General features: G+C 52.7%; 1 protein-coding gene across 5 annotated transcripts in view; it reads right to left on the bottom strand.

Moving 5' to 3' along the window:
- Positions 1-6290: 6290 nt before the first annotated feature.
- The window catches only part of MYT1 (myelin transcription factor 1), a 70921-nt gene continuing 65191 nt past the window's right edge, over positions 6291-12020 (bottom strand). For all 5 annotated transcript variants that reach the window (XM_086702787.1, XM_086702786.1, XM_086702788.1 and 2 more), the window contains exons 20-23: positions 11549-11640; positions 10810-10913; positions 8567-8710; positions 6291-8209 (exon numbers count right to left, since the gene is read on the bottom strand). In XM_086702787.1, the coding sequence (XP_086558913.1) occupies positions 8069-8209; positions 8567-8710; positions 10810-10913; positions 11549-11640 (481 nt within the window). In that variant the 3' untranslated portion in view covers positions 6291-8068. The remainder of the gene's footprint in view (positions 8210-8566; positions 8711-10809; positions 10914-11548; positions 11641-12020) is intronic.

The raw sequence follows: 12020 nt of genomic DNA, 5'->3' as shown, positions 1-12020 counted from the left end.
ATTAGTGTCCCAGAAAGAAGGAAAGACACGATGGGACAGGAGAAAATAACTTAGAAAGTAAAGGCTGAAAATTTTCCAAATCTGTTGACAACTATACACCTCAATGAACCCCAAGCACAGGAGCATGAAGGAAACTAGCAAGGCACAGTATAATCAAATTGCTCAAAACCAATGATGAAGAGAAAAAAAATTTAAACTCCCAGATAACAAAGACACGTTATAAACAAAGAAGTACAGACGAGGATGATGGCAGGTCACAAGATGCCACAAGGCGTCGCCCCTGCACAGCTGTTGTGTTGAAAGCATCCACACTCTCCTCCAAAAAGGGCAAAAACCATTTTCCTCACAGTGAGCCATTTGTGGCCAGCAAGTGGAATTTACCAGTTTCAGACACACCTTACGGCTTCTCTGCTACTTGTGCTGTGCAGGTGAGTGCACTTTGAGGTTATCTGAAAGTGCTGGTGAACTCCAATGTATTCATAGATGTAAAATGATTGAGAAGGGGGTCTAAAAATAATTTGTCATCTTAAAACAAACCACCTTAATAAAAAATTAGTAATGTGTGGGCACAGGGAAGAGGTCTGATGAAGAACGATGCTGAAGTTTATGTATCTGCTTGGCTAGGATGTGGTGCCCAGATGTTTGGGTAAAGAGTCTAGATGTCTGACAGGATGTTTTAGATGTGATTAACATTTAAATCAGGGGCGCCCAGGTGGCTCAGTTGGTTTAACGTCCAACTCTTGATTTCAGCTCAGGTGTCGGTCTCTGCGAGGACAGTGCAGAGCCTGCTTGAGATTCTGTCTCTCCCTCTCTCTCTGCCCGTCCCCCGCTTGTGCTCATGCGCTCTGCGCGCGCTCTCTCTCTCTCTCTCTCTCTCTCAAATAAATATAAACATTAAAAAATTTAAAAAAACATTTAAATCAACAAACATTGAGTAAAGCAAACTACCCTCCACAATGTGGGGTGGGTCTTATCCAAGCACTTGAGGCCCTAAGAGCAAAGACTGGGATTCCCCAGGGAAGAAGGAATTCTGCCTCCAGATGGCCTTTGGACACCAAACTACAGCATCAACTCTTCTTGGTCTCCAGTCTGCCACCTGTCCTGCAAATTTCAGACTTAGCCACTGCAATTGAGTGAGCAGATTCCATAAAATAAATCCCCTCCCCACCCCAGTTCTAGATAGATAAATAGATAGATGATAGATAGATACATACATGCATACATACATAGATGATAGATGATAGATGATAAATAACATGAAGAAGCAGTGTCAGCCCAGGGTCCAGAGCCCTGCCTCCAGGGCACCTGGGGTGGAAGCTTCCTGAGGAGCGGACAGCCACATTTCCTAAGCTATGAGTCCTAGGGTTCAAGGGTCTCCTCCCCCTTTGCCAGCCCCTCCGACTCTCCTCCCTGGCTCCTGTGACTTACGAGAGGAAAGGCATCAGGGGAAAGCATGGGTGGGCAGCAGCCTTGGAGAAGGAAGGCCGGTCTGGAAAGACCAAACTTCAGAACTTCTGAATGCAGCTGTTGGCAGGCCAGACCAGTTGCTAACAGCGGTGACAGCAGCAGATGTATTCAATCCTCGGGCACCAGGTGAGAGGTACCTAGACTTGGAGGGCCCTGGGAGGTGGCTAGCACCTAACAGAGGCAGATGTTGGAGCTGAGAGTGATGACTGGTATAAATGGGGAGATGCAGGGAAGGGGAGGTGGGTTCAAGGGTGTCCTCAGAGTGTCAGGGGATAGTGCATGACCTGTGGCCTGGGCTAACCCTTTCCACCTTCCTCCTCCCCTCCTTCAGTAGCATGTGCTGTGGACCCCTTTACAGAGAAGAAAACCAAAGCACAGAAGTGGCATGCTCAAGGTTCCCAGGTGTGAGATGGCCTCTGACTCAAACAAAGCTGCTGCCAGTGCTACTATGTCAGAAACCGGGAGCCCCCACAAAGGGGACTTGCCCAGCACCTCTAACTGTCGTCCACGCAGTTGCCTTTTGCAGACATGCTTCCTGCCCACCCCCCACCCAACAGAGCACACATCCTGTATTTGGCCCTTTCTCCCCACTTGGTCTCCTAGGCTCTGTACTTGGCTGGTGAGGGAGGTAGCTAGAGACCCTCTGATGGGACATCTGGTTGAACCTACCCCAGGGAACTGGACATCTCCCTCAGGCCACACCAGTTCTGACCCTCAACCTTGGCCAGAATAGCACAGGGACTCTGTGTGACATTCCATCTAAACAGTTTACATGCTTGAACAATGTTTGGAGATCACCAGTCCTGACCCAGGGCTTCAAAATGCAGGGTGGTGATAGCAGCCCCTCCCCCCATACCAGTAGCCACCCAGGGGTGCCCTAGGACCGTTGAAAGCTTCCCCAGGACACTTTGAGCATGGTAGGGTGGCAAATGGATGGTGTCTGGATCAGAATTCTGTGGGCATGGAGTGAGCCTTGAGGCCTGAAGCAGACCACCATCATCATGAGCCCCTGCCACTGATGCCTCTGACACAGCTTTCCAGGGACCCTGAGCTGGTGGGGAGCGGGGGCATTCAAATGCTTCAGCTGTTTCAGAATGACCGGGTCCCCACTGTGGTGAATGCACATGTCTCAAGTCTTCATATGCCCCTCCTTCTGTACTTACTAGGAAACTGTAGCACAGAGAGTCAACTTGTCAGGGGCTACTCAATGCGAGATGTGGTCCCTAACCTATGGCCACCGGAGTATCATATTCATAGGACACTTTGGGACTGTGAGCTGAGAAGTCTCCCCACTGCTCAAGAGTGTGGGAGGGCTGTGGATCAGGAGAAAGATCCCCCACCAATCCCGTCACCGCACATGCACACACAATTTCTCAAACAATGTCAAGGGGTTCCAAACTCCAAAAAGGCCCCCACAGATTCAGCTCTACAAGAAGGAAATGTGCTTGGGGGTCTCTCCCCGTGATCCCAGACCTGCTTCCAGGGCCCCCCTCAGACCTGAGCTCAGCAGAAATCACACAGAGGGCCAGCACATGGGATAGGGTCAGGCAGCTAGCTGTCATACCCTCTGGGAACAACATGAGGGTAAGAGGTCCTCCAGGGAGGGTACAAGCGTGGTGATGGCTAGGGAATGATCAGGAATATTCTGGAGATTGTGGTCCCAGTACAAGGACCACACCTTAGTTCTTTCTGCTATGGACTGAAAATGTATACATGGGAAGAAACTGCCTTTAGGAGTGTAGGAAACAGATCTTGGATAAGCCTAACTGCCCTGTGGGAAAGCACTGGCTGGCACAGTGACAGTGAATCATCCAGGCAGGCCAGCCCAGGCTGATGGGGGCCAGGAGAGGTCCCCTCGGGGACAGGGTATACCTTGCTCAGCCCCATAGGCAGGAGGAGCCATAGGAGTGCTGGAGAACCCCCTCCACCTCAAGGAGGCTTCAGAGTCTCTGTCCAGTCCCAGCTACCTTAGGGAATGGTCAGAGCATCCTGGGAGGCAATGGTATCTGTCAATACGACTCTCCCGAGGCTGGGGGACCTATCTGTCCATGCTGTGCCTGGACAGATTCTTCCTGGTGGCTCCTTCTCTGTCCACTGGCCTGGGGATCATAGTAGCTCCTTCTCCTGTGGCTCCTCTGTGCCCACTGGGTCTGACTGCTACATGGGGTTCAGCTGAGCTGGCACCCCTTCCTCTTCTTGAAGAGGACAGACCCCAGGGACCAGAGGGCTGGTGTAAATCCTGGCAACATAGCCAGTCCTCTGTGTGACCCTGAGCAGCTTCGTGGGCCTCAGCCTTCTGGTGTATATGACAGGGACAATCCTAGTGCCTGCACCACAGTCGTTGACAAGAGGTGGGTTTGTCATTACTTCTCTCCTGTACCTGCTCAGGGCTGATCCAGGTAGGGTTTTATGTGGGGTGACCCAGCTGTGACTGAGCCCTTCTATGTTTGGTGCCTGATGGTGTCTTGGATTATCGAGCTCTGTGTGGGGATGCAAGCAGTGGCCCTGGGAGGCGTGTTGGAGGACTTACAAGCTCTTCTGCTTGTTCACAATGCAGCAGGTGAGCCTTGGGTGGACTCCTTACCATCTTTAGTCATAAACAGCACCAGGTTTCTCCTTTGCTGTTTTGACAACTGCCACAGAGGGAGCCATGACAGAATTAAACACAAGGAAAACATTTTTGACAGTGTGTGAAAGACACGGGCAGAAATGTGTCCAACTTGGCAGAAGGTACCCAGTGAGCAGAGATGGGTGGATCCAACGAGGGGGTCCATTGGCATGGTGCTGGGGAGGGAGCTGCACCTGTGTCCTCCACATCCACTTCCAGGATCCTATGTGAGAAGCAGGGTTGCTCTGTGGGCTCCCCTGCCCCTCCCCCTTGGCCCCTCATCCTGGAAGCGGGAGGCTTGGGGATGGCCCCACAGGGCTGAGACTGCACCAGCTCCTCTGATTCTTTGGGGCTCCAGGTGTGCCCCTAAGACCTATACTGGCTCAAGAAGCTGCTGGGGGTGTGAGCAACCCTCAGAGCCAGAACCAGCCCAAATAGATACCTCAGTGGGAGGACCTCCCTTGGAGTTCAGTAGTCACTGAGTCCACCCCGTCCCCTGTGGTAGGCAGGGCATGGCTGATGCCACCATACATGCATCCCTGCACAGCTGGATGTAGCCCTAATACTCGCCTGTTTTTCATCAAGTCATACGTTGGCCTCATTAGGGCAGCACCCCTGGGTGGCCCCGTCTGGGGGGCACACACGACCCGACTGGTGCTCCATGGTAACATCCACATCCATGTGGCACCACAGACACTGTGGCCCCTCTTGGTAGCTTCCATGTGGCCACGATCTCTTCAGCTGGATGAATCAGGACAGGCAGCTAATGAGGATTGGCATCTTGCTGGGCCCAGGGAGGGTCAGGCTAGGAGCAGCAGATGGGCTGTTGTGGTCACTTGGGTACATGTCCTGTGGCCTGTGGAACATCCAAGTGGAGACCCAGAAGGTTCTAGAACTGGGAAAAGCAGACTTGGAAAGCAGTGTGGGAGTAGTCTGCACATGGCAGACATGAGCGGTAGGGATGTTGATTTGGGGAAGGAGAGAGGCCAGGATGCGGACTGGGGCAGCCTCTGTGGAGCACACAGGAGGACAGCACACAGCAGATGCAGGGTGGGGCAGAAACCAAGGATAGGCTAGGGGAGAGGCCCCGTGGCCAAAGGCAGATGAGAAGAGGGACCAGTGGAGGATGGGAGGAGGGAGCCATAGACGTTGCCCAAAGAAAAGAGGCCAGGCCTCAGAGGCCTGCACGCTGTAGACACTGAAAGGAAAGAGAGAAAGACAAGGACAGTGTGGAGTGGGGTGGGAAGGGGGGTTGGGGGTACAGCGAAGGCCCAAGCGCAGCTGGCCTCCAAACACACCAAATGCCCCCAGGTGTCCTGGACCCTGTCTGATTCAGACAGTGGTTGGAAATGAGGCTCAGAATTTCTAAGAATTTTCCTTCATCATGTCAGGTGGGAGCTCCAGGTTGGCCTTCAAGGCCAGATTCCCAAGGAGGTCAAAAGGTGTGGACAGTTCAGGCTGAAATTCCAAACCTAAGTCTCACCCTGTGAGAGCTAGAGCTCCACCTGACATCAAAGTGTGAAAATGCTGAGGCGCCACTGCAAGGCCAAAAAGCCAAGCGCAAGAGCTTAAGCAAAGAAGGAGGAAGAGGAGGAGGAGGGAGAAGAAGGAAAAGAGAAGAGAAGGAGAAAGAGGAGGAGGAATGAGGGGAGGAAGGAGAAGGAGGAAAGAGAAGGAGAAGAGTTCGTTCCCTGCATAACTGGGAAATGCGAGGATGGGCAACCTTCAGGTATGGCTGGACCAGGAGCTCTGAAAAGATTAGAGAGTTCTCTCATCCCCTCCCTTCCACCTCCACCTTTCTCTTTCCATTTCTCGACTCTATCTCCCTCCAGAATGTCCAGACTCTCTCCTACTGCAGCTGGCTTCCTCCTTGTGGCCAGGAGAGGTGGTCTGTGGCAACCCCTATTCCACCCCTCAACCCCACCACCCCTGCCACCCCACCCTGTCTGACAACCCCAACAGGAAGACTTCTGTCCAAGCCCAGGAGAAAGTTCTGCTCTGCACATACCCAGTCATGTGGGAAGAGGCAGAGCACAGTGACTTAGACCTCCTAGAACCGCCCCTTAGGGGAAGGATGTTGGTTCCACATTAGGGTCCCAAGAAGAGACCACAGGTGGAAGAGGCCACCCACCCACCCACCCAGCCACTCCCCAGGAAGGTGACTCATTAGGGCTCTCAGGGACACAGACCGCCGGCACAGTACAGACCGCTCCCACACAGTCAGAGTGGACTTTTATTAGGAAATCACCCTGCAAACACACCGAGAAGTGCTGTGCTGTGGGTTCCACGCATTTCCTGAGGAAGGGGGTCACAGTTTCGGAGCTGTCGGAGGAGCAGGGAGCCTGTGAGCGGGGACTGCTCGGTGCTGCCTGTGGCCAGCACTCCTTCACAGCAGCATGACTCAGCCATCAAGAACCAGCACACAGACGCAACACAAGAAACACGCCAGAGCACACACATCTGCGCTACACTTAAATAAATAATAAATACAGAATTCCACTTGCTGTTGTCCGTGCCTGAAACAAAAGGAACCGAAGGGATGAAGAAAACCAAAAAGTCTTTCTTTCCATTGGACCAGGGGGGAAACATCCCCAAATTATCAAAATTCCTCAGTTACAAAATACTCTTTAAAAAATTCCATTATTAAAAGAATAAATAACAAAATATATAAAAAATAACTTGGTTGCATCAAAATTATAAGAAGACTTCTATATATAGAAGTTATAGCAAGATTTTTTTGTGGCCTATCTCTTGTCAAATAGTCAATTTTGCTTTGATTTCATCTGTTTCCCTCTCATGGTGTCCTGGTGTGGGGTCTAGTTGAAACAGTACAAAATTAATAAATAAAAATGTTAAATAAATAGCAAATGTTAACACAAGAGGTTGTGAATATAAATACTTACATCTTGACAAAATTAAATAATGTACAGAATAATTAAACTAACTACTTTTTTTTTCTTCCAGGAAGTGCAATTTCTCTACTTTTAAATACTAACTTGGAATTGCAGTCACAACCGATTTGGACTCTATTTACACGTTAGGAACATTGTGTTTAACACATTATATTAAAATTTTTTTTCGCGTCTTGAATGGATCTAAAAAGAAGTGAAACCTTGGTGGTCTCCTAATTAGGGATTTATCCCCTGACCTTGCTGATGCCACCTCCACCCCAGTCAAGCTCGGCCACGACCCAGGTAAAGCGGCAGTGACGGGTCACAGGCATGAGTGGACGCACAGACAGCCAGAGACCCTGGCCCTGACCCAGACCTGGGTCTGAAGGCGGCAGCCCCGAGGGGGAGCGTGACCCCAAGCCTGCACGTGTCTGTGCGGGCTTGGGGTGCCAGCTGCCCCTGGAAGTGAGGTGCTTTAACGTGGAACTTCCAGGGGCTCCCAGGTTAGAGTCCTCAAGTTGGCCATGGGCTGCAGGTCTGTTTCTAACCCTCTGGAACAGTGCTTTATTCCATCCTTAAGACAAAACTGAGTTAAATGAAAACAGAAAACACACTTGCCACATTGACCTCACTGAGCAGACGTGTGCCCAGGGGCACATGCTCCAGGCTGACACTGTCACACGCACCACCCGCCCCGTGCCCACGGCTACCCTCCCAGCCTCGACAGACAAAGGAATACTGTGGTTGCAAACTCCAAAACTTCCCTGAGAACCTTGTCCATGAGCTTTCACTGGAGACTTTGAGCTGCTCGTCAGATTTCTTTCAAAAAACAAAAATAAATCACTTTGTAATACTTCATGCCCTGCCCTGCATTCGTGTGGGGAGGTCAAGGCCTCCAGCCTGGCAAGTGCAACGAGAAAGACACTGATTTCCAGGCACCCCTGTGGATAAGCCCAACTGAGGCCTCCCTGGGCTGCCAACTGGAAGTCACTGTGAGTTGGGACTCCCCACTGCGGGGGCAGGGCAAGGGAGGTGAGCACGGGAGCCAAGTTGGGCTGCCCCGGATGTCCCGATGGGCGGGGTGGCTCTGGAGTGATGGGGTCTAGACCTGGATGCCCCTCACGGCCCGTTTGATGCTCTCCAGGAGGTCCTTGTTCTCGGGGTTCTGGTAGCACTCCTGGTTGGAGTACATGTCAGTGAGGGTGCTCACGTAGGCATCGAAATTCTGCTCACATATTGGCTCCTGGAGAACAGAACCAGGTTAGCAAGCTCCATCCACACGGTGGGTCCCGTGATTTTCAGAAGCCACAGAAGTCTGTGGCAGGACATCAAACCCATCTCCTCACACCTACTAGGGCCACCACTGGCACCCTTGGGCTGAAACAACCATAAGCATCCTGCTGTGGATCCATAAGCTCTTTGGGACAGCTGGGACCACTGTGGCCAGCAGCCTGTCGGGCAGAGCACCTGCCCTTCTGGCAGGACCCCAGAGGTAGAGGTGTGCCCCGCCCTCCTTGCCCTCCCCAGAGTCCTGGCGGGGGGAGGGGGGACAGTCAGCCACAAGCTCACTGGTGTGCCTACAGGGCCACATACTGCTCACCATGTGCGGAAGGCGGATGTTGGCGAGACTTTGGATGAGGGCCTGGCTCAGGCCCGACAGCTCCAGAAACAGGGCTTCATTCTGCTCCTCAATGAGCTTGTTCTCCTCTTCGATATTCTTCAGGCTCTTCTCCATGGAGGAGATCTGCACCAGACCAAAGTGGGAAATGCCTCCTGTCATGGGGGCCCCATGAACCATATCATGTCCTCCTGGGACACACCCAGCATGCTAACTGTGACACATCTGCTGTCTTTCTGGGAGAAGGCAAAGACGTAGGGACTCTGGTCCCTGGATGGAGGAGGGGACACAGCGACTCAGCCAGGAGTGGTGTGGGACCATGGGTTTCTATGCCACATCTGTCATACGGGGGCAGAGAGGAACACAGACTCTGAGCACCCTGGGCTCAAATCCCAGCCCACCACTAGCCGTGCAGTTAACCTCGCCATGTTTCTTCTTCCTTGTCTGTAATGGGAATACTGCACGCACTTTGTGGGGTGTCTGGCTGCCTTTGGGTTTTCTCCCCACCAGAAAGGCCAACAAAGTGCCTTAATAAAGCTGTGGAAGACAGCCACTCCTAGCTGAGTGGAGCCAGTCAATGACTCCTCCAGCACACCCTGAGAGTGACAGTGACAGCAGGGCTACGGGTCATGGGCAGTCCGGCCTACCCGGAGCAGCTCAAGCGATCAGGTGAGTCTCAGGGTCTGCATAACCCTATGCAGACATTCACAGCCAGCATGGGGAAGGTGGGAAACCTTCCCTGGGGCCTGATCTGGAGAAGACTTGCTTGGGAGGGCAGCCCCCAACCTGACCGCATCTTAAGGAGGGCAGAGGCAAGTTCACATGACATGTGTGACACATTAAGCTGTCCCCAGATAGAGACAGGTAAGCTGCCTTTTAGAAAGCTATGGCTCAGGTAGAGTGCTTTCCTCCAACCACGTGGCTGGGAAACACCATGCTTCGTCACCTGGTGACAAATCTTTGGCTTAAAACACTTGGGAGTAGAAGTTAGGGGCCTGCCTTCTCTCTGCCTGAGCCTTCGGCAGAGCACATGACTCAAAACTCCCTCTAGAGGAAAGGGGCCTCTCGGTCCTTCCAAATGGATGCCGATAAATAAAAAGGTGGAAATCAGCAAAAAGGGAGAAATCAGAGGTGCTGCCCCAAGGGTACACTCTGAGAAGGGAGGGAGCAGTGAGGGACAGAGGGTGGCAGTCACACAGTGATATGTCTCGGCACCCAGAGACGCCCCAACACTCCTCTGCTTCTACTGCCTGGGAACCTGGGGAAAGTGCTGCAGAATGAAAATCCTTCCTAATCTCCATGGGCTGATGCTCTGTTTACACAGGAGGTCAGCGTGAAAGCCTGTTTTCCAGTGGAGGAAGGAACAGAGGAACAAGACATGTAGAGCTCCAATGTGTCACACTGCAGCCTCTGGGAGGGAGCCTCACCACCTTCCCATCTGTCCTTCCTGCCCTCAGATTCTGCAGGGCCCAGTACCTCCTTGTCCCTCTGCCCCTCAAGCCATAGGGGACACAGCTATGTGTGGCCACTCCTTCTGTGCTCCAGGTTCTGCTCCAGCCCCCTACTCGACAGCTAAGGACAGGGCACTGTCTTCTTTTCGGAATAAGGCTTTCGCTGCATTTTTTCCTGATGACAAATGTTCATTTTGGGGAAATCAGAGAGATGACAAATACCCTTAAAGAAACGTGTAACTCTATCACATGGCAACAGTGGCTCTTTCTGGGTCAGGCTCCTCCTCATACAAATGTCTTTACCTCACAACAACCTCACAGAGTTGACTCCTATTTTTCTCTTCACTCCACCAGCAAGGACATCAAGATGCAGATTGTCAACGGGTTTTCCAGGTCACTCGGCTGGCGTATGGCAGTACTGTGGTAGAGGCAGGCTCCAGCCAGACCCCCAGAACCCACCTGGTGGTGCTACTCCTACTGTGTAGTACTGTGGTGCTACTCCTACAGGGCTAGCAGCCAACTCTGATGGCACCAGTAACCCTGATGGGACCCCCGGCAGGGCCACCTGAAGACCCCTTACCGCTGGAAGAACAGCCAGTGCGGGCGGGTGTGGCATGTTCTGAGTCTCGCTGAGCGCTACGCCCATCAGCTCAGCTTGGCAGCAAGTTTGATAAGGGGCTCCGTTTTCCTGCCTCACTGAAGCTCAGGCTGAGGACCAGGACCTCTCCGGTGGGGAGGGAGAGGGCGTACGTGCAGGTGGGCAGCACCACCCACCTGGGACTGCAGCTGTACCATGGCAGCCTCCATCTCTGAGTTGGACTCGTTCAGGTCGCGAATCTCCTGGTTCAGCTGCTTGATCTCTTCATCGTTCTCCAGAACTGCCCCAGAGAGAAACCTTGGTTGTGGCCCTCAGCTTTGCGCCCAGGCCAGCAGGTGGGAGTGCAGTGGAGGCCTGTTTTCTAGGGGGGACTAGGGAGCCCGTCCAAGCAAAGGCAACCTGCCTGGCTCGGTGGGCAGCTCGTATCCCACTTTTGTGCTGGAAAAGTCAATCTTGGAGACTAGCAGCGGTGTGTCTACATTTTTCCCCCTGACCCTGGGGCACGGATAGGAGAGTATAAATCTTTGGCAAGTGTTAATTGCCAAGATAAAGACGGAAGTTTTCCAGGTGGTGCTGAATTTCCTCAGCTTCCCTCTTCGTTGACACTAACTGAGTTCACGAATCCACAAACCCTGAGAGCGTGGCTTCTGATGCCGCCATCAGGGTTCTCTGATGCCACCACTTGTCAATACCCAGGTTAGAGCAAGCATGGCCACTTGAGGGCCAGGATCCCAGACTTGAGGCGACCAGGGGTCCAGAGCTAGGTTGGGAGACCCGTCAACTCAAGTAAGCAGTCTGTCTCCACCATGACTCACTCTAGGAGGGGCCTTGTCTCCCTACCCCCTCCCGCCAGTACCTGCTCACTCACCCATGTCACAGACATCGCTCGGAGGAACTGCAGGAGGGACACCTTACCATCACTCGTCTTGAACTTCGTGCTGAGAACCTCATCCCCTGAGACTTTTCCCTTCTTTCCAGCAAAGGTTGCTCTGGGACAGCCAGATAAGCTGGAAGCAAAGGTCACACCAAAAACCAGTCCAAGGTCACATACCAAGGGCCAGTCTGTGATGACACATCACAATGAAAGCCAAGTCCTCATTGGCTGGCAGCCTGGTAGGACCCTGGTTGGAACTTTCTCATTCGTCTCCTCTTGCCACCTGCTCCCCGGCTCCGGCCGCCAAGCTTCCACACCCCTTATTCAGTAGCCCAGGCCTTTCCCAGCTTAGGCCCTAAAGGCTTATCCCCAGATTGCCTGGGCCAAGCTCCTCACCCCCTTCTCAGAGAGGCCTCCCTCCCTCCTCCCTGCCACTATCCTCCCCCACAGCATCTATCCTCTTGGCCACACTGCAATATCTTACTCATTTGTTTGGTTATAGTCTGTCCCTCA

This window comes from Puma concolor, chromosome A3, assembly GCF_028749965.1.
Source record: "Puma concolor isolate L17-30 chromosome A3, mPumCon1.1.hap2, whole genome shotgun sequence".
Classification (NCBI taxonomy): domain Eukaryota; kingdom Metazoa; phylum Chordata; class Mammalia; order Carnivora; family Felidae; genus Puma; species Puma concolor.
The sequence above is the reverse complement of the archived record's forward strand: the minus strand, read 5'-3'. Positions and strand labels throughout refer to the sequence as shown.